This window comes from Ylistrum balloti, unplaced genomic scaffold, assembly GCF_031769215.1.
Source record: "Ylistrum balloti isolate Yb309-2 unplaced genomic scaffold, AGI_CSIRO_Ybal_v1 Utg369662, whole genome shotgun sequence".
Taxonomy (NCBI): domain Eukaryota; kingdom Metazoa; phylum Mollusca; class Bivalvia; order Pectinida; family Pectinidae; genus Ylistrum; species Ylistrum balloti.
In genome coordinates this window covers 1,659,549-1,683,863 of record NW_026781912.1, presented here as the reverse complement: position 1 = coordinate 1,683,863, position 24,315 = coordinate 1,659,549, and the positions used below count along the sequence as shown (strand labels likewise).

General features: G+C 33.6%; 1 protein-coding gene across 1 annotated transcript; it reads left to right on the top strand.

Moving 5' to 3' along the window:
• The first annotated feature begins 500 nt into the window (after positions 1-500).
• On the top strand, positions 501-19,413 carry LOC132559151 (translocation protein SEC63 homolog). The gene is made up of 19 exons (XM_060223767.1): positions 501-627; positions 4,128-4,233; positions 5,105-5,219; positions 5,756-5,871; positions 6,652-6,713; positions 8,261-8,319; positions 8,698-8,748; positions 9,807-9,915; positions 10,338-10,432; positions 10,995-11,130; positions 12,505-12,594; positions 13,057-13,205; positions 14,015-14,162; positions 14,605-14,771; positions 15,295-15,453; positions 15,969-16,250; positions 16,725-16,823; positions 17,287-17,391; positions 17,944-19,413. The coding sequence occupies exons 1-19, from the start codon at positions 501-503 to the stop codon at positions 18,070-18,072; spliced, it is 2,304 nt and encodes a 767-aa protein (XP_060079750.1). The 3' UTR covers positions 18,073-19,413.
• Positions 19,414-24,315: the final 4,902 nt, after the last annotated feature.

Here is a 24,315-nt window from a genome sequence, read left to right as displayed (position 1 = left end):
AAAAATGCAAAAATACTGCTAATTCCAACCCAACACTACAACTTTCTAGGAGAAATTTAATTCTAAAAACCTATCTTAAAATCAACAACACTGTCATGGTAACAAAGTACTTACATTTCAGCAAATTCCAACTCGGAAATTCTTCATAACATGACCACATGTGAACACTATGAAAATTTCACTTCCTGTAAAGCTAGTTTTTGGTGCGTAGACACAGATTCGAGACTGCCCAAATAGTAATCTCCAACACAAAGCTAAAATATTATCCTGAAAAAAATGAAACCCCACATTGTCCACTTTAACATGACAGGACCAATTTTAGCAAGGATTTTTTTCATTTTTAATTAAAACCTTTATAATGGGGTAATCTAATGAGCAAAAAAAATCACCGAGAAACTTTGTACTGCTACCATAGTCGTTGTCGTATCCGTCGTGTGCACCTAACTTTTATGATACTTCCGGTTAGGGAGTAAGGTGACGTTGAAGTAACAGTGCCAACGATGGCGGGTATGCAGTTTGAATATGACGAAGAAGGAGGGACGTTTTTCTACTTCCTTTTATCATTTTGGAGTTTATGGCTTGTACCAACAACTATCTATTACTTCTGGCCGTCTGGTAAACAAGCTGGTAAGTTCATTTTGGTGCCAATATGGAGAAACTGCAAAGGGGCATTTCACAAAGTGGAGAGTACACAGTGTGACAAATGATGCCTATCGCTCACAAAGACCATAAGGTCTTACACATTTGTTGTCAAATTTGTTTAATGAACGTATCGGTCTGAATGTAACTGTAAACAACTTCACTTAAGGTCATTATCTTTTACAATAGGATTCAGGACCTCTGGCTTACTAATCTGAAGCTCAACATAATCAAACTAAAGAGATGTCTCTCACCAAGCAGTATATTAGGGCCAGTATTTTCCAGGGTTACATTTAGTCTAATCAATCATAAAACTGGAAACAAACTGCACACATGTCTGAAAGTGAGATGTGCACATTATAACTGATTCACAATCCAGGTTCTCGTTTTCTGTTATGAAGTAAATGCACATTTCTTAAAACCAGAATTAATTACTAGCACTGCTGTAAATTTTGATAAGGGTCAGAGTCTTTCAGACTAGGATTCAGTCTTTACTGATTTGAAATGCGATTTCAATATGGTGAGCCAAAATTATGGGATCACTTGGTTGATTGGAGGTGTGGGTAAGGATGTGTGTATGTTATGGCTAGTCCATTTGGTGTACAATCTGCTAACTTTCAATAAAGTCTTAAACCTTAAAAGTACAAGTTTTAATTTCACTGCTACACACTAGATATCAATAGATACAAATTAGTGAAAACAACAATGATTTATTTTAATATTTCCAAAACCTTGTCCTTGTGATATCTTTTTAATATTCACTCCAGCAATTGACTTTTTACTTATTTTACTGCAATTAAACATGATCATGAATACCATCTGCCTTATATAGTTTTATTTAAGTCTTGAATTCCTTCCTGTTTCCTTCCCTATCTGCTTTCTTTCTCTCTTCCTCTCTCTAGCCATCTGCCTTCTTTCTCTCCTCTATCTAACCATTTTCTATCATAATCTGTCTCTTCTCTCCTTTTTTCTTATATGTATGTATGTATGTATGTATGTATGTATGTAAGGGCGTGTGTGTGTGAACTTCTTTGTGTACATACAATGAAAAAATGCAAAAAATAAAATAAATATAAAAAAAGTTGATTATTTATGCTGTACATTAGATATATGATGAACACTCACAATTTGACAAATCCGTAGATGATGATGATGATGATGATGATGATGATGATGATGATGATGATGATGATGATGATGCATGTTATGATGTGTATGATGATGCATGCTAATGATGATATATATGTGTATTAGGATGATGTGTATGATAATACATGTAAGTGATGATGTGTATGATAATACATGTTTAATGATGATGTGTATGAGGATGATGTGTATAATAATACATACATGTTTAATGATGATGCATATGATAACACATGCATGTTTAATGATGACGTGTATGAGGATGATATGTATGATGATACATGTTAATGGTGATTTGTATGGTGATGATGTGTATAATAATACATGCATGTTTAATGATGATGTGTACGGTGATGATGTGTATAATAATACATGCATGTGTAATGATGATGTGTATGATAATACATGTTTAATGATGATGTGTATGAGGATGATGTGTATGATGATACATGTTAATTGTGATGTGTTGTATGATGATGATATGTTTGATGATACACGTTAATTGTGATGTGTATGGTGATGATGTGTATGATAATACATGTTTAATGATGATGTGTATGACGATACATGTTAATGATGATGTGTATGATGATGATGTGTATGAGAATATATGTTTAATGATGATGTGTATGATGGTACATGTTTAATGATGATGTGTATGATGATGATGTGTATGATGATACATGTTTAATGATGATGTGTGTGATGATAATGTGTATGATGTTACATGTTGGACATATGTATGTATGTAAGGGCGTGTGTGTGTGAACTTCTTTGTGTACATACAATGAAAAAATGCAAAAATAAAATAAATATAAAAAAAAAAAAAACATGATCATGAATATCTGCATAAAATAGTATAGGTACAGGTATACCAGCAAACTCTACATTGTTGTTTACTATATTAGATATTGCATGAGATAGGTACTCCTTTTATGTCCATGCTGGAAGTGTAGCCATTGACTTTAAATTGATCTTCAACCTTAATATAAAGTAGAAATATGAAGCAGTTATTTTTCTAAGATTAATGATTTCTTTGTTTTTAAGATAACATTTATGATTTCTAATTTCTCCTGTCATAAATTTTTGTTCAACCAAAATCTACAATACTACTATAATTCCAGCTTGTTTTTCCACTCCCTCTGCTGTTCCTCTCACAGGTTTTTACTGTGAAACATATTATATTGGAGGTGTATGTATGTATAGTCACCATCAAGATTCTGATCTATTAAAACATGTACACAATTCTTTAGACTATTTATAGTTATCTTCTGTACTTATGTCATGCAAAACCATGTAATACTTTTAAGAGGTTGATAACAATCAGTAAATATCCCAGCAAACAGCTTAAGGGGCCATCAGGGCCGAGAGCTTTAAAAGATACTCTAACACATGATAGCTCTCAACAGTCTTGCTTGCAGCTATACATGCATGTTGTATGAGGTCAAAAGTCACTTCCTGGTTCACAACCACTCCTACGTGGAACCTAATACTATAACATATACCTGTATATGGGCAGATCTTAGAATACAGGTTCCTGGTGGTTTTTTTGTTGGTCTAATTCTGGGTATTATAACAACTATATGACATATAAAAGCATATAATTAGATATAAAAGCAATGCTGTAGTTCATTGTCAAAGTTATTTTCTTACAAAATTATGTATATTTAAGAATGTTGAATACCCTTCACCCCATGTATTTGATTTGATAATTCTTTCCTCTTGTAGTGTTTACAGCCAATCTCAAAGCATTTCATCATCTCGGTCTCACCAAAAGAATAAATCTCACAATAATCTGCTAGTGCTTAATCCTTTTATTAGAGTTTAATGACCAAATTATTCAGTCCATCTTTTGTGTCAGTTAAAACAGATTTACTGACAGACTGTCTGATCTGACCAAATGATTCTGACCCTCATGATGTTAGTAAAGACAGATATTACTGACAGACTGTCTGATCTGACCAAATGATTCTGACCCTCATGATGTTAGTAAAGACAGGTTTACTGACACACTGTCTGATCTGACCAAATGATTCTGACCCTCACAATGTTAGTAAAGACAGGTTTACTGACACACTGTCCTATCTGACCAATGGGTTTAGACCCTCACGATGTTAGTAAAGACAGGTTTACTGACACACTGTCCTATCTGACCAATGGGTTTAGACCCTCACGATGTTAGTAAAGACCGGTTTACTGACACACTGTCCTATCTGACCAATGGGTTTAGACCCTTAAAAGACAGGTATGTGGACTCACTTTCCTGTATGAAATACTGACTTACTATCTTACCTTGATTGAGAACCTTTCGGTTTCACTTATGTGCATCTTTTGTTGTATAGAACCTGAGAATGATAAGAAAAGAGAATGTAACTGTGAACCATGCCAGTTAAAGAAGAATCGACTGAAAGCCAACTCAAAATGGGACCAGAACAGGGACCGAGCTGCGTAAGTTTTGCTTAGAAACCCATAATACTGGTAAACACATGTGGTCATGCTTTGATAACGAAAAGGAAATATTCTCCTAGGCACCAAACGACAGCAATGTACAGGTAGAAAGAACTGTATTGAAAAAGTTTATCTATGATACTGAATTATGGGAAAAAAATTTGAATTTTATTTCACAAGAAGACAAGTTTTACATGTGAAATGTGATTACATGTATAATTTTTATCAACAGCTTTTGTTTGTTTGTGTAAACAGTAGGTAGATAAGTATATAATTCTTGTTGAATAAGTTGAATAAGAAAAAAGTCATACTTTAATTATTTGTATTCAAGAGAAAATAAAGTAGATATACAAGAGATCATATAAAATTATTATCCCTAGTCTCTTTATTTAGCTGAAGTATCTACTGTAATGCAAGTGTCTTTATTATCCCTAGTCTCTTTATTTAGCTGAAGTATCTACTGTAATGCAAGTGTCTTTATCATCCCTAGCCTCTTTATTTAGCTGAAGTATCTACTGTAATGCATAGTTCCTGTCCTCACTTACCTGTGATTTACCTGTGGTTTTCATGATAGTTGTCAGAACAAGGTGACATTATCAGATGTTGGATTGCTTAGAATATATAGGATGAATAATTGTGTTTCAAGAAAATGTGTTATTAACTGGAATATTACACTGGCTTGACATCAAGTGGTTTTCACTGTATCTAAAACCTGTTAATTGTATGTCATCCTTGTTCATCTGACCCATCAGTTATAGTGGTATGCAATGAGGATATAGAAATGATGCAGTATTTCAGTTTGATGTAAAATCTATTCATACATGTATGATATATTGTTAGGTAATGACAATAACACTATTTTCGTTTACAGAAAATTTGGACTTTTCATCAGTTGGATAATATTGATAGCACTTGCATACAAAGTATCAAAGATTCAGATGGATTACGTTGAATATGATCCATACATGGAACTTGGTATAGATAGGGTAAGTATGAAAGTTCTAACTAACGTTCATTACAAGTGATTTGATTGTATACCTGAAACTTCACTTTAAATGAGACTTTTAGTTCATTTTCCTATTTATCTGTTTATAGCAGGGACATGATACACTATATACCTTTCCTGTGTGTAACCTTGCTATCTAGGGGCCCATTTCATTAAACTTATCTGGAAATACTGAACGGAAAAAATCAGTTATACACTATCGGATGGGAAGCAATATACACGTATTGTGAATCAGCTTAGGCTCTTCGATTCTACATGTGTTTTAACATTTGTTCACATTTTATTTTAAAGTGTATGTGATGATGTCTTAACTTGTGCTATTTGAAATCCTTAATTAGCTTTATTACTGATTGAAAAGGTAAATACATAACAGATCTTTTGTTTTTTGTCCAATTACCCTATGAAAACATTTGTTCTGTGTGGTTACAAAGTTATATGGAATAACTGATTACGTCATTCTTTTTACTTACGCGAACATATGTCAATCCTTCCTCTAATCTGTATGATATTTAACAGGGCGCATCAGATAAAGAAATCAAGAAGGCTTATCGTTCAATGAGTTTAAAGTTCCATCCTGACAAGGAAACCGGTGACCCAAAGAAATTCATGAGAATAGCCAAAGCTTATAAAGCGTAAGTATTGTTCCAGTTCCTGTGATGTTTCACCGTGTTGGATTCCAGTTGTAGAGCAAATATGTTGGAAATTTCTACCTAGCATTTGGAGGGGAGGAGGCAGTGGCAATATGACAAAAGAAGACACCTAGAAAATAATTTTCGAACTTTTGTTTTTTTTTAGAAAAAAATGGTTCTTCTTGGTGATTCAGCAGAATAAAATATCTTAAATGCAGTTGTCATATTTTGTTGATCTGGAGTTAGTCAAAGTTGTTCTAAATGAATTTAATTTAGAGATAATTGGTAAAGCAATGAATGAGAAATAAGAAAGAAATAGAAATTATGTGTTACATATATATGTTAAACCTGTTTTATCAATATATTGTATTCTTATTTTATAACTTTCATGTTCAAAGTATTGTGCTAAAATAGGACTGATGATTGCAGATTTTGTTTCATGTTTATATTGCAATTATTGTGAATTCACAAATTCATCATTGCGCTAATTTGTTAAAGATTGATAATGCTCTAAAATTGATGACGCTTAAATAATAGATAAGTTTACGGTATGTAATATAATGATTGGTCTTTCTTTGAACAAGGCTCCCTTTCATTTACACTGAGTGAAAACACTGGAAAAATTAGAATTTTAAAGCTGGTTTGACATGTTTGTTTTAAGTTACCAAGTTCATCTAAGATTATTTTTTTTCCACAAAATTTGATCTGAAGCAAAATATTTCCATTCAGAGTTTCTCTCAAGTCTCCTGTCAACAATTAAATTATGGAGTTTTGACTTTCCAGATTAACAGATGAAGACACAAAGAAGAATTGGGAGGAACATGGCAATCCTGATGGACCAGGAGGTATGTATCAGTAGTATGAATAGTGACTGATCATATAGACATCAGACACCAAATCAATCCTGATGGACCAGGAGGTATGTATCAGTAGTATGAATAGTGACTGATCATATAGACATCAGACACCAAATCAATCCTGATGGACCAGGAGGTATGTATCAGTAGTATGAATAGTGACTGATCATATAGACATCAGACACCAAATCAATCCTGATGGACCAGGAGGTATGTATCAGTAGTATGAATAGTGACTGATCATATAGACATCAGACACCAAATCAATCCTGATGGACCAGGAGGTATGTATCAGTAGTATGAATAGTGACTGATCATATAGACATCAGACACCAAATCAATCCTGATGGACCAGGAGGTATGTATCAGTAGTATGAATAGTGACTGATCATATAGACATCAGACACCAAATCAATCCTGATGGACCAGGAGGTATGTATCAGTAGTATGAATAGTGACTGATCATATAGACATCAGACACCAAATCAATCCTGATGGACCAGGAGGTATGTATCAGTAGTATGAATAGTGACTGATCATATAGACATCAGACACCAAATCAATCCTGATGGACCAGGAGGTATGTATCAGTAGTATGAATAGTGACTGATCATATAGACATCAGACACCAAATCAATCCTGATGGACCAGGAGGTATGTATCAGTAGTATGAATAGTGACTGATCATATAGACATCAGACACCAAATCAATCCTGATGGACCAGGAGGTATGTATCAGTAGTATGAATAGTGACTGATCATATAGACATCAGACACCAAATCAATCCTGATGGACCAGGAGGTATGTATCAGTAGTATGAATAGTGACTGATCATATAGACATCAGACACCAAATCAATCCTGATGGACCAGGAGGTATGTATCAGTAGTATGAATAGTGACTGATCATATAGACATCAGACACCAAATCAATCCTGATGGACCAGGAGGTATGTATCAGTAGTATGAATAGTGACTGATCATATAGACATCAGACACCAAATCAATCCTGATGGACCAGGAGGTATGTATCAGTAGTATGAATAGTGACTGATCATATAGACATCAGACACCAAATCAATCCTGATGGACCAGGAGGTATGTATCAGTAGTATGAATAGTGACTGATCATATAGACATCAGACACCAAATCAACCATGCATACACATTGATAAACAATTATTTTAGGTAACATTTTTTTCATGGTAGAATAGTGACTGATCATATAGACATCAGACACATGCATACTTATTGAGAAAAAATGTGAATTTCAAGATGTGGCAGGTCTGAGGTATTCTTATTTGTTAATAAAACAATTATCTAAGTAACATTTTTTTTCTGTGAGACTTGTAATAATTAGATATTTAAGATAAATGTTAAGTCATTGATTATGACATTTATGTAACTATTCTATCAAGAAATAGATATAAATATGCTATTTTATCGTAGCCTGTTGATACATTTTGTAATAATCTATGGAAGTATTATTATACAGCTATAGTACAGCTAATTGTGTTGATATGTTTAATTTACAGTTGTAAGGTTTGGTATTGCCTTACCAAAATGGATTGTGGAGAGAGAAAACTCAATGTTGGTAAGTGTACTACAAAAACCCTGCTTGTTCAGGAAATGTACTGTTTTGCAGTAAGACATCATGTATCTCCCTGCCTGTTATATGTTATGACTATTGTAAATCCTGTGGAGAATTGTGTTCCCTATAAGGTGTCTACTATTTATATCTACTCATGGCAAAACATTAGACCCCTATCTTTCTTTTTCTATCCTTCATTCTTTTTCTTTTTGATGTTATTTGTCTTCATTTAGCATAATCATAATCCTAACTCAAATTCAATTAATTTCTATATGTTCTGATGGATTATTTCAGTAATCCAGGAACAAAATCTAAAGCTTTTCATTTTAAGATCTAAATTTTTTTTTGTATAGGGGTAAAAAATTTGATTATTTATTTCAGGTCCTAGCTGCATATGGTTTGATCTTCATGATCATCCTGCCAGTGGTGGTGGTAAGTCTTGATGATTATTCCAGATTGTTGGATGATACAGATAAGTCTTGTAACTAAAATTACTTTATTGTATTCTGACTATCTGTGACCAGTGTTTTAGTGAAGTGATTTGACAGTCCTGTTCAATACACCAATAGTTCACAGTCTCATATTCGCGGTTGCTAATGCAGGGATGGAGTGAAATTTGCGGGCTGGATTTTCAAGGTTTCACTTCAGATTATTTAATTACATAAAGATTTTTTTATATTTAGCATTTATCTTTCAATATCTCAATGCCTCATGATAAGCCCACCTATATTTATTGGTGTTATGTGGAAATGGCAACAGATGCTACCTTGCCTTGTTTTTAAGCCTCTCCATACTTGATGATACATATACATGTACTCAATTAACATTTTACCATAAATCTTTTAATAAAATACCTAGTGACTTTTCATAAATCATTTATTGCAACTGGATGAGTGTGACAATATGGAAAAATGTGAAGGGATTGGTTTTTTTGATGAAAATGATGGTGCAGTCACAACACAACCCGATCTCCTGTGTTAGTGGTACTTTAGGGACCGATGAACGTATTGTATTTGCCCAGACAAAGTCGTCCCCTGGATGAAACCGGTCGGCATGTATATAGTTAAAAGTAAATAAAGCACCACTAACTAAGGATGTGAGGTTGTGTTGTGATTGCACCTCCGTGATCATGTCTTAGTCATATACAATCACCCTACGTACATAAGGGTATCCTTGATGGCACTAACGACCTTTCTGTGTTGACGGGCTGTTAAGAATGTCGTAATAATAATAACTAAGGGTATCCATTCCTAGACAACTTATCCAATACAACATCAAATAGTAGCAAGACGGTGACTCTTCTCCTTCTATTCTATTGAGATTTTTTTTTCACTTTATTAGATTACTGAAAAAACAAGCACATGTACAACAAATAAAAACAAACTATGTAGCTCCTATATAAATGTGATGCATGTATGACAGAAGACATGAACAGGTTCAAAACTCTTCTAGCTGGAACTAGATTTTACCAGACATATTTCTGTCCTCAGGGTATTTGGTGGTACCGCTCCATAAAGTTCAGTAAGGACCAGGTGTTGCTGGATACAACCAAACTCTACTATTTCTTCTTCCAGAAGGCACCCAATATGATGCTTAGACGTAAGTCGAACAACAGAAAAATGAATCCACATTTACCAGAAAAGTTACACTGTTTGATGTTTATAATCTCCTGAATTAGGACAAATTAGTCATAAGAACAGATACTTTTCATAGCAATAAATATTCATCAACTTTTTGCATAGGTAAAAGAGTTTTTACAAAAAATGAATAAATATGAAAGCTTTCCATTTGTAAACAATAGGGTATAGTTAAATGGAAATAATTATTATCCTTCAAAATGTTTCACATCAAGACTGTCATATTAAGGTTTTTATGAGATAACTTGTTAATATTCAATCTTGTGTTTTCTTTACATATGATAGCCTGTTCTTCATGGGCAGTGATTACCAATAGGGATACAGGATGTAATATTTAAATAGCAGTTTGCGTATTGTTATCTTTCTATTTAATTCAATCTACAGGTTGTATAATGGTGCTGGGTGCATCATTTGAATTTGATAAATTCCATAATAAGGAAGTTATAGAACGTCCGAGTGATAACGAAGAAGTCCCTCAGGTTTGTATTAATCGTTTACTACTATATTTATCTGTAAATAAACCACTGCCCTTGCTTACTTTTCATAGCGTCACAAATGTTGGAATAGGAAGTTAAAAGCCGTTCAAAATCCACCCTCCCCAGACTTTAGTACTTAACTTTTACTTTAGGGGAGGGGGGTTATCTTAGAATAAATAGGGTATTAAAGTTGTAAAGATCATATGACTGTTAGAAATATAAAATGCCTTGTAGCCCTTAATTCAGTCTTTTTATACTGTGATGAACTAGGATGGATGCAGTTTCTTATCATACAAAATCATTACCTATCATATTTTATCAGTTTACTGTGATTTTTAAAGCTGATTAAGTTCATGTTCCTTTCTTATAATCAAATAAATTCATGATCTCCTTCGTTTTAAAAATGTTAGAATAATTTTGGGATATACTGTTTTTCCATTTGAAATCCAGAAAGCAAGAAACAAAAGTATGTCATTGAAGAAATAGTATAATCCCTAGAAATCTTATCAATATATTTCTCTGATAAATTGTTATCAAACCCTTTTTTTTATCAAATCTATTTCAGCTGATTAAGAGGTTGCCAAATCTTGATGAGAAGAATAAGGAGAAACCATTATGTTTCCCCTACAGTGTCAAAGCCAGAGCACTTCTCCACGCTCACTTTAACCGCCTGGATCTCCAGTCTTCTACACTAGAGCAAGGTGAGCATCAGATCAGATTGAAATGACAGAAGTATTGATTGCCTGTTTCCCATGTATTATGTTATATTGACACTTGGCGTCGGCCTGTGCAACCTCAGATGAAGATGAGGTGCATGGTTTGACACTCCATACCTTTGGCAATTTGTGTTTCTCAGAAAGTTGAGAAATGGACCTGTGGTTGTGTCCTTTAACTCAATTGCTCCAGATGACATGCGACGTATCTCCCTTGTGTTGTTCGGTGAGGTAGTCACCAGCTACTAAAAGGAGACCTGCCTCCAAATAACCCTGGCTGATCACAGGGAAAGAAACCATACAAACAGACTATTTGATAAATGTTTTACATGATTTATAGGTAAATTTGGGTCAGGTGTAAGCATTTTTCTATGTAAGCATATGTATAATTATTGTATGTATAATAATATATGCATACAAATGAGATGGAAATCAATGATTAACAGAATACTAAATTCTTTTTAAATGCATGTATTGGAATTTGTTGCTTGTGATCGTTAAACATACTCAAATAGTAAATTCAGGAAGCATTTCTATGGAATAGAAGTTCTTGTAACACAGCTAGTAGAAGATTAAAGTGGGATGTTTCGATGATGGTCAACTTCATCAGACAAATGACCAGTGTGAAGCGTACTAGCACTGACGTACGTAGTTTACAAGATCTACACTGTCAACTTCATCAGACAAATGACCAGTGTGGAGGGTACTAGCACTGACGTACGTAGTGTACGAGATCTTCATGTCACCTTCATCAGACAAATGACCAGTGTGGAGGGTACTAGCACTGATGTTACATAATGTATGAGATGGAATGGAATCAACCCGGCTGTACTTTAATTCTATGTACACTGAGGTCAAAGATTGATGAGGGTGACCGTCTATTGACATTACCAACCCAAAGAAAATGATAAAAAAAGCATAGGAAGTATTTCTGTTTCTATTACAGAATAATATTTCAACACTGTTTATCACTGAAAACCTCATGTATTTGATGAGATAAATTCTCATCACCAGGGATTTTATTGTCTCTTCTCCCTCAGTTGTGCTTGATATTTCAGCAGCTCTCAAATGCAGAAGGTAAATTTTTCATGTGTGCTTCATTACCGAAGACGTCAACTAAAAATCTATTTCAGGTCACACAGTCTTTCATATCCATTGTGACTGAAATTTATGAACTACTTGATGTTTTAAAGTCACTTGTCTGATCACAAGATTTATAAGCATTTATTTAGCTGAAGGTAGTGTTAAATTCATTCAAATGTCGAGTACTCTTTTACATTCATGATATATTAACTTAAAAACAGAAGCATAAGATATTCAGCTAAGAAAATGTATTTACTCATTGAAATTAATTTGTTTCAGATAAGCAGTTTGTCATCAGCAAATGTCCTTGTCTTATCAACGAAATGATCAACATCATCGCCCAGCTTGTAGCTGGGGCGGCTCGCAATGGTAGGAACATTTTGCTTCCTACACATAATGATGTTTAACATAAATCATAAATGCCATAAAAAACGTATATTGTATCACTGATAATGATATGAAATACTATTCTGTTTATATAAAACATTTCAAGATAAGAGTTTCTTATTTCTGTTGGTGACTAAGCTGAACTTGATTTCTTAATCAAATGTATGGAATTTCCTCCTACTTAGTACTCTGGTATTGTAAGATTGCTTCACACTTCTTGGCTAACAAGAGTGTTTGATAGGTGCAGATAGAATTTGTTTTATACCAGTTATTTGTTTTAAAATTATCAATTTTTTGTAAAGAATCAATAAAGCTTGTTTTAAGGGGTTCTGATTCTTGGAAGAAAGAAATTAAAAAAAAAACTTTTTACGGAAAAAAAAGGCTGTATCATGAACAAAAGCCTTTAGCATTACAATATCTATTGTACTGATTGGCTCATTACAGCTGTGGCACACATGCCACGCCTGGAGACTGTGGAAAACTGTATGAAGGCATCACAAATGGTAATTCAGGGACTCAACGAACGGTCAAGCCCTCTCTTACAGCTTCCTCATGTAGGCCAAGATATGCTGAAACATTTTAACACAAAGAAGGTAAGTGTGTAATAAAATGCTTCATTTTACATTGAAAAAAAAAGATTAATTTAGTGCTGTTTGTGAAGATTTTATAACAATTCCTGTTTGAAAATTTTATAAATTCCACAATAAAAGTTGATGGAAAGCAACAGAGACACAACTGAATCAGATTAACCTAGTAATATCCCTAATCAGTACAGAAATGGAGACTTTCACTTTTCAAAATCAAAGAAAGTTTAGAATATTTTTGCAGACAAATTTTCAGCAATTAATTTTTGTGAATCGGGCTGTATTTGACTAAAGGTTGGTCACAATCAGCAATAATATTTATCTGCCCGTATAAAGTTTAAGTTCTATAATATCATATACCATATCTTCTGTATTATAAGCTGCAGCTGTTTTAACGAGTACCTGGCCACCATGAGTTTGTGACTGAAACAGATTGGGTAGAGCAGTCACTCATAATCTTATACGGAATGATTAGAAGATCATTAATATGAGTCACAATAATATCTTCTTGGCATTCACGGTTACATGACTGCAGCAGCAGAAGGCATGGAAGAAGTATGCAATAGTCTATTGCACCCTGGGATGGATTGGTCATAGGGTGATGGGTCAAATTCTAGGACGACCGCTATACTGTAAATTACAAGAAATAATATTGAACTATAAGAATTTTTTTAGCATGCAAAGGCCATAGTTAATATCTATCAGTACAAACACTGATGAAGAGATACTGGTGCGACTTTATAACATGGAAAATACGGTACATTTTTACTTTTTTTCATAATATTATATACATGTATGTTGGTTTATGTATCTTTTAGAGGCACATACAAAGAATCACCGATCTCATTGCTATGAAGGAAGAAGACAGAAGATTGTTATTCCGTAACCTTGGTAATGAGGAGTATAGGGACATCATCAATGTGTGTGCATCAATGCCTTATGTTACCATGGATGTGAGGTCAGAGGGTAAGCATGTTTGGACATGAACCTTCAAATCAGACTAAAAAAAATTCACACATCAGGTTTTGGGTCAAATAATGATTTAAATTCTGCAGTGGTAAGATAGTAGTATTACTAGATAATGTGAATTTTATTCAGACAGGTTACCTAGTGTATGCCTATCAAGCAGCATAGTTCTGTTAAGAATAGAGGAGGGACTTGTTTATCTAGAGATGGGCAACATAGAATATTCATACTTTGATGCCATTTTTATGAGATCTTCCTGAAACTTTGTCATTGAATTCATCACAAGTATTGAAACATATTTATTGAAATCTGAATTTAATTATAGTTCAACTAGAAATTGAGAAAAAAAAAATTGTTTTTATGATTTTGATGTAAAATCCTGAGTTGAAATCATCACAGTTTATCATGGTAGTGAGTATTCATTGTGGTTTCTGTAAACCAGTTCTGGATGATGAAGATTCAACAATTACTGCTGGATCTATCGTCACGGTAACAGTCGAACTCCGTCGAGAGAACATGGAGGTTTTGTTCGAGAAAGAAGACATTGAGTTTTCTCATATGGATCAGGAAGTGGTAGAGGAAAATATAAAAAATGAGGAGACAGAATTGGTGAGAAATAGAATCTTCTACTATTGATTATGCTCTACAGTAAATCATTCTAAATGGGCTTAGTTTTTATACACAAAACATTGATGTTTGTCTTTTAATAAGTGACATATGTTTATTAAATGTCATTTCATTGTTTTCTTGCCAGGGTTGCGTTACACTTTTACTTGAAAGCAGTAACATATAAACCTGATCTCCAGAAGGCACCACCTTCTCATTAATGGAGTATAAATTTCTCTTGGAAATTTTTGTGAATGTACAATTATTTCAAAACAAGATGCTAAAAACAGTAGATAAAGCAGAGTCACTTCTATTTGTTTGGTTGAAATGATCTAGGGGGAATATGAAATGGTTTGGATGAAGAAAATATTCCACAATGAAAACAAAGTCTGAAACCAAAGTACTATAGGACTAAAATTACATATCACTTGATAAAACCTAATCTTTCGTTCATGTTAAAATGAAATGATTATGTCCTGGCAAAGAAACACTATACAGAGGACTTCTTTTTATTTGTGTTTGATAGGAACCAGTAGATTCACTTAAAAACTTACAACAGACTCAGCAACAACAAAAAACATCTAAAAAACAACAGAAAAATAAAAAGGTTGTGAAGAAGAAGAAAGCACCAAAACAAGCATACAACTGGAAGGCTGCTGCTGCTGAGAAGGAAAACAACAAACAGGTACTGATAGAAGTATGTTACGGAATCAACCATTGGTCAAAAGGTGTCTACTAATCAGTAACGGTATCAGCAATTGGTTGATGGGAATGTGGTGTCTGTAACAGCAACAGCCATTGGTTGGTGGAAGTCTGGTATCAGTGACAGCATCAGACATAGGTTGATGGTTATCTACTCTCATTTAGAGTATCAGTCATTAGTTGATGGAGATCTAATATTAGTAACAGTATCAGACATTTTGTGTTTTATATCTACTTTCAGTAACAACATTACTCATTGGTTGGTGAGCAGTCTGGTACCACTTACAGTTTCAGCTATTGGTTGATGGGGATGTACTATCAGCTATCCCATTTACCACATATTTGCAAAGTCTTATCTATGCCAAAAATTAGGTAATTTAATACTTGTAATAGTAAGGGTTTTCCAGGTGAATGAAAATCCTTGATTAATTGGGGTTTTTTTTATGAAATCTGCTGCTCTGACAGCCAAATTCTACATTGTCATTTTTTTCAATGCAGAATTCTTTGGCTGTGACAACTGTTGGAGGTGCTGAAACCGAGACTCACAAGAAGGAGGAAGAAAATGACAACAGTGATGCTGAGACTGAAGAGGGAGGAAATGACTCAGATGAAGAAAACTCTAAAATTGTAGATAGATCAAATGATCAGGACAGAAATGATGGTGCAGTTGAGGATGACGATGAACAATGGAAAAAATACCAGGAAGAAGCCAAAATGGAAACAACGTTAGATACAAAAGTCAAAGAAAGCCATCCAGTTCATTGTCCATACTTTTCAGACGTGAGTAGAAAGTCTTTAGACCTTCAACAAGGATGTGGAACATCTAGGTTTATAAGATTGTGTAAAATGTTGATGGCTACTGCTTGGCCATTGATGTGTAAAATCTTTTAAGTTTCATGTCAGGAGAAATTATTCAGCATGTTGACAGCTTAAATATTTATCTCTTTGTTTTTCATGTTAACTGGAATAGAAATTTCTTTTTACAATTTAGCCTGTGATGTGAAGGTCAGCATTTAGGTAAAGGGATGTCATTTTTATCTGTGGATATTTTTTGTTTTAAAACAAAAGGAAAACATCTATTACTTGTTTGTTATTGCTGAGAATGGGTAACGGAGTCACTAGTGATATCACCAACTCAGATTTTATAGATTAAGTTCTGCAAAATTTTAGAAATGATTGAAAATGTGAACATGACTGATACATCATAAAAGAAACTGTCTATTATAAGTTCATTTGACATACTCTGTGTTCTAGGATCGACAGGAAGGCTGGTGGCTCTATGTTGGGGACAAGAAAAGCCATATGTTAATAACAGCACCAGTACAAATCCAGACCCTAAAAATAAAGGAAGAGGTAAGTCTCACAATGATTACAGTGACAAATGTCTCAAAATGGTGGTTTTATTTATATAAATAGTCCGAACTTGTTGGATTAAGATTGATGACATTACATAATAAGGCTATTTGTACATTTATCATTGTTTGTGATTGTCACAGAAATCAGAGGTCATCAACTGAGGTACTTCTCCGACATCAACATATTTTTCTGGTGTTCCGTGTCATTCCTTTGAAACAGGGTCATTTTCCACATTTTTAGTCTCTGAACATATAATGATTAACTTAAGACATTTACTTGTTTTTTATTTAATGTTTTTCAACATCAGACTATTATACACATACATATCTGTTCTTACACCAGTATTTACACTTGTAATTACACCTATATCAACACCTGCATTTACACCTGTACTGAACACTTTTACTTATATGTATATTTACACTTGTATTACATCTCTTTTTTACACATGTTATTTCAGATCCAGTTAAAGTTCTCTGCTCCAGTAAAACCAGGTGTCTACACATACTTTGTAATCCTACGATCAGACTCGTACCTCGACTTTGATCAACAACACAAAATCAGGGTAAGTTTGTCTCTAACACAAATTTTTTTCTGCTCCTGACCTTAAGTAGCTAAGAAGGAAAAGATTCTTTCCTTAGACATCTCCCAAAGTTAAATAATGATACTTCTCTCATTCTTTATATATAAAAAAAAAATGATTTTCGAAATCAATCATTAGCTATCTTCAGTATATGAAGTTATCAGTCAATGATATAGTATCATAAAATTGATGGTCGTTATTTTTTTCATCTAAAGTTTTTGATATCTATCTTACCATCATTTTTTCTCAAAGTTAAGTTTTTTGTCTGAAATCTGACCACTTTTCCTCCTTGATTGCTCCTGTTTCTTTACAAAAACAGTTGTGTCCATTATTTTTGTCTAAAACCTGTTGTTGTATCCCTTTTCTAACTCTGACTACTTTTTATCCTGAATTTCTCTACGAAAGTTGAGGGCTGTATCATTGGCTTAAAATATACTGTTTTTATAATTCTAATAATGACTGTCTCCTTTCGCTTAATGTAATAATTGATAGTTCCTAATTTTTGTTCAAAAGATTTATCTCTGTATGTTGTAGCTGGATGTGAAAGAAGCTAAGTTAGTGAAGGATCATCCACAATGGGACATTTCTGATGATGAAGAAGACAAGGATAAAGACGATGACAGTGATTCTGACTACTCTACAGATATGTCTGATTCAGAATAAACCAGGATTTAATGGAGCAAAACTGTTTGACCAAATGTAAAAAAAAATGTCGGTCTCTATCTTGTGATGATTTTACAAAGCATTTTAATGTTACTTTAGAACGGCGCTCATTTTGAAAAAAATGTCATGAAAATAAGAATCATTGAAATTCATATCAATAGTGAATGTAACTATGATAGAAATCTCCAGAGGACATTTTTAAATAAGTATAAACCTGGACTAAGTTGTTTTCATATCTATTGTGAAATTCCGTAGAATGAAAATTAGTGCCAAGGTCCATTTCTGATTGAAGAATAGACTTTATATATAAAGTACATGGCTATGATTTGAAGTGATTCCTGTTGTCTTTTTGGTCTTTTGTCATGTCAGGTAAATCAGATTTAAGATCAAGCCATTTTCTAGAACTTAATTTGGCCCTAATAACAAATAGTTTAGGATGATGCAACAGCTAGAAATGTAAAAACATTATAACTGTTTAATTTAAAACAACTGTTATATTAATGTATTGTCTGATTTCTTTTTCTCATATTTTAAAAAGATTTCATACTTTTGTTTTATTTTCTATATTCTTTTAAATTTCAACCTAAGTGCAGGGTATGAAATGTGAAAATATTAAGTTATCATGTCTTGGAACATATATTACTGACGGCAGCCCAGAACACTAAAATGGGTGTTCAGTAGCCATGATCGCTAATGTGCTAACAGTATGACTGTCGTGATGTGTTCAATCAACCATAAGCTTCAGACCACTCTTTCCTTGAATGAAGGTTCAAGATTACACTGAAAGTGGGGAACAATGTCAGGTTAATTGTTTCCGGGTGAGATTGTTCTCCCCGTAGGGACTTCCTATAACATCCGAAACAACACTCATTCCCTTAGCAATCTTGTAACAATAGCTCTTTATAGCTTTCATTAAGGGTTGAACTTATTTAAACATGAAGGAAAGGTTTATTATCATTTTCTTTTTTTCGTTTGCCTCCCACAAAAATTAAGAAGGAGAAGTTAAATTTCTGTTTTATATGGCTTAGTATTTTACTTTTATCAATGCAATGGTGAGTGAAACATCTTCAGCTTTTCCTTAGAATTAGGATTTTGGTTTTAACTTTAAAGGTTAAAACTGAGGATGAAATCACGTGGGCTCATTTTTGGTGCCAACCGCCGTATCAACAAGTGTTCAGGTGAATGTGTTCACAGGTGCCAAGTGGTCTCATAGTCTGCTGCTCATCATTGTCTGCTTTCAGAAACAATCACTAGAGTTAAAACATACTTGACAGTCAGTTTTGCATAGAAGCATTTTATGGAAATTTTTGCAACAGTTTTAAATTGATCTTGCTAATTAATTTGGACCATTAAATCTATTCATGGTCAAGATTTTTTTCTTTCTTGACTTCTCTTTTTTTTATCTAGATTAGATCTTCCAGAATTGATTAGATTATTTAAAGAATGTTTTTACTTCTACTGGAAATGAAAATTTCAATTATTGCTTTCATCCTTTGGCTGCATCAAGCACAAAAAAGGCAGGTCTACCATGAGTTAGTTAGGGGTTGAACCAGTTAAAGCCTTCCAATAAAATCTTGGATATTTGCCTACTTTATTTGAGATATAGACCTCTGTAACTGTCTAATATGGTTTGATGTTTTTACCTCCAATAAAGGTTAGACAAAGATTAAATATCCCACATGACCACATATTTTGCACCTTAAAATGTTGAAAACTTCAAACCAGAGAAGCTGCTGCCCTAGTGATTGGAATGAGAGGCGTGGAAGGAAAGGATGACCATATGTTGGGAGTAAATGAAGATTTAGTGATGGTATATGTCAGAACGTGAGCAAGATGTGGACAAATTGAAAGCATAAGAGATGAGTAAGAAGAGGTTGATGCAAGAATTTTCTTTAGAAATATATATATATATATATCTATAACATCTGGAGTGGATGCCATATACATACATGTACATTAGTTTTGAACACATATTTATTTTTCATGTCTGATTTACATTAACATGGATGGTGGCTAGAAAATCAGAAGGAATGTATTTTCACATGTATATTGTTATTTGCATAATTTTCATGGGTTTTTAACTTTACTTACCTCTAATAAAAGAGAATTTTGTTCTCACCATGTCCTTTAATACGGAACTCACTGTACTGGTATTCGCAGACCTACCTGTTATCATTAATCTCTTTGAATTCTATTTCATTGCATTTAGAAAGAAACACTGTCTACATCTTGACAAAGGAATCTGTCTAGTCATTTATCATGGATACAGATTACCTTGAAACTTTCAGAGAAGGTGGTGGGAAGGGGAGAAATCTGAAAGACGGTGCAGTGTTTATCTTTTGAGTGTCGAACATATGATCAGAGGGGGTGTTTCCGCATGAATTTTCATTTTCTTTTTCTTATAATTTCCAGAAATTTATCCATGTACAGTTCTTGTAAATAGATGTATTTATGTATGAAACCATTATACTTGTGACGGCTCATCACCAAACTCGAATGAAACTTGAAGAAAGAGCCTATCATTTTGGCCTTTCAGCTCATTACATGATGATTTCTTAGAGGCTTCTACTGCAGCGACACTTGGTGGTACATAAAATGGAACTTCTGGGTAATAGGATACTTGTTTGTGTAAAAAATTTATATTGTATCGGTGATATGTTTTGCCAATAAAGTGTTTTATGTTTGTGGTTCAAATGCTGAATATATGTGAAAAAGTAATCAAAGTGTATCTTTAGTATGTATTTTCAGAAATGTAAGAAAGATATTAAATGAAATTTTAATTTTAAATGAAAATTTTCATGTCCACACCATTTTATGGGCTGGGACACAGTGTTATCCTTGCCCATCATTCCATCATTATTTTGTTTCCTTTCATTTATTTTTTAACAGATATAGATATTGGACTGTACTTTAGTTTGTAGATACATGTATGTATGGACAATATGTAGGTCATGTACTGATTGGATTGTGTTCAATTAATTTTTACCAGAGCAGTAAGACCAGTAGGTATTAAAAAAACAAAATAAACAAAAATCTGCAGTCAAAAATGTAATGTCATTTCAACTATTTTTACTGTTGATTCTGCAGGCAGGACTCAGTTTTATTAGGTCACCTGTGACAAAGTGTCCTGGTGACTTATTGTGATCGCCTTTCATCCGCCATCATACATCTGTAAGCTTTCAACATTTTTACTTTTTCTTGACAACCTTTGAACCAATTTCAATTTAATTTTGGAAAGGTTCCCTGGCCACTTACTATGAACTAAAATGGTGAATTATATATGGTCCCCACACCCAGTGACCTGAGGGGCAGGGTCAAATTAATTGAAATTTCAAAAATCTTCTTCTCAACACCTAGATATGGTAGAATCAAATGCTCTTCTTAGATGGAAGGGTCTTTAGATGCTTCACCAAAATTGTGAATTTCATGACCTCTGGGTCCCACAATACCTGTAGGGGAGGGTGTGAAGTTACCTACAGTCTACATAGGTAGGTAGAATTGGTTTAGTTTTCATTGGAAATACTTCAAACTTTGTTAGTATTATAAGAAAAGGATCATGGCTTGATGGTTTGCCTAAATTGATCCTTGCTGTCCCTGAGGGACTGATGAGCAGGGTCAAAAGGGGTCAAATTGACTTAAATTCTTAAAAAATCTTCTCAACACAGAGATATGGTAGAATCGAATGCTCTTCATGGGTGAAAGGGTCTTACCAAAACTCTGAATTTCATGAGCTCAAAGGTTTCACATTTCGTCCTGGGAGGGTGTAAAGTATAGTTTTTACAGGAAAATTGAATTTTCAAACATTATGTAATAATTTCCATTGGCTTGAAGTTAGTAAGAATTATAAGTATAGCACAGTTTTGATGGTATGTACATATAGACTCTCCAAGGGGTTGAATTGTATCACTAGTCAAACTCTCATCGATGTCACATTTTTTGTTTTTTTGATACTTGAAATCTACTAGCCCTGTAACCATTACATTCAATAATGCTTACCTCAGATGACCGTCAAGACCGTTAGGCCTCTTGTTTCATGAGTTATGTGTACACGTCTTCACAAAGACAATGACACTGAAAAGCTCAGACTTCTCCTTGAATACCTATATGGACATTCATTTTGCTGCGATACACGTCAAGGTTAATGATTAGTAGTAACAACATGTAATGTACATTTGTGATAAATCAATAAATAAATAAATACAGTTGAATTGTGTATTGCATTAAGTCTTGGTTTTCAATATACCAGTAGCTATAATTGAAAAAAAAACTCGCATATTTGTAAAGGAAACTACGAATGTTTTGACAATTTCATCTCAACAAGGCTTGAATTTTTCCCCAGATAATCAAGAGTCTTTCTGCCTTTTATATGATTGGTTAACATATGAAAATGATCCCCTTTTCCAGCAGGATATGATTGGGCTCATGGAGATAAAAATGCAACAATGACGATCATGTGTGAATTCTCACCCAATTTGTTCCGAAGCATCCATGGATGAAGGGAGATAAACTTTGTATAAACAATGGGTCTTGGGCTCCTGACATTACATGATTCTGTCCCTATTTTATCTGAAGCATGCTTATGTGAAGGAGATTTTTGTATAACTGCTTTGGCTGCCCCCAGGGAGCAAAGAGGTGGGGCCTAAACAGGAAATAGCAATTTTACCCAATGAAAGTCAGGTGAGCAATGCAGGCTATATCATCTCTTATTTGTGATATGGATCTATATCTATATATATTTACATGTTTTACATGTTAAACTCTTTTCTTTGATAATTTAAACGCAATATTACAAAACGGTATCAATTTTTTGAAAATTTTGTATGACAGATAGTCCTTCTCACGCACTCTTGTCATGAAAACTTTGACAATAAATCAATAAAGCAGATTGTGATGTACATTTATCATATTCTATAGTCCTTGTTGTATGATTTCCTCATTCAGATTTATCTCCTTATTTCATGCATCAAAATAGAAGCAAATACAAGTTAATTGGGAAGTTTGTTGAATTTTCATGCTGTCTTGGTTGAGAATCATGATATATCTTATCATATCATTCCTTTTGTTCAGTAAAAACCCTCTAAAAACAGATTCAAGGATGAAAATATAGATTACGTTCTACCTTTTTTGAATACTAATATCAACAAGACACTGGACTGTAGGGTAAAGGAAGATATATATATATACAAGAATTTTACTCCTCATCATTTACTTGGACAAATAGAATATGGCCGTCCTAACTTACAGGTGTATTGAGGCATGGAAGGTTATTTCAAACTCTTAGAACAGCTTATAAACTTTAAACACACGTTTACAATTGTGGCATGTCTGATGTACTTTGTTGAAAATAAAATCAGTATTTTGTATAAAATATTTTCTTGTTTTTGTAAAGAGAGCCTTTTTTTTAAAGAAAACTGTTTGATCCTATTTAGTGAATGAATGTTGACTACAGATGATATTTTAGTTGAATATCCTAAGTCTCTTTTTCATATTAATCTTTGTAATAACCATATCTTCTGGTAGATTCCACAATTGTAGGTCAACATCCCCCTGTCTCACTGCAAAGTGAGTGAAAATTTTATTTCACATGATAGTAATCTGTAGACTCAGTATCACAGTAAAGTCTGTGCATTGAATGTTTCTTTTGTTGAATTTTGGGGCTTTTTAACTGATGATATTTGTGGGACTTCAAGTTACATCTAAATCAGATTATATTTAGGAAAGTTAGAGCACAAAAACTGACCGACGAAAGAAAAGAAAGGATACCTAATTAGTATGCATAGATATTAACAGATGATACTGATTGCTGAACTCATTCTTATTTGCCCTAAAATGCATCTGCTGACCAAGTTTCATCTAAATCAGATTATATTTAGGGAAGTTAGAGCATGGAAATGAACCGACCAATGATATCAAAGGATACCTTATCAGTATGCATAATTTTTAACAGATGACACTGCTAGTCAAACTCAGTCTTAATGATCCCAACATGCATCTGCTGACCAAGTTTCACCAAAATTGGATGATATTTGGGGAAGTTAGAACACGGAAACGAAAGTGTGACAGACAGACGGACAAACCAAAATTAATATCCCCCGTTTCTGTGAAAGCTGGGGATAATAAGTTGACCTGATCCACCTTCAACTGTTCAATTATGTTGTAATTGTCTCCATTCAGTATAAATATTTTCTAGATTTCAATGTTGCTTAGAACCATTCAATGATGGACAGAAATGTTTGAGGCCCC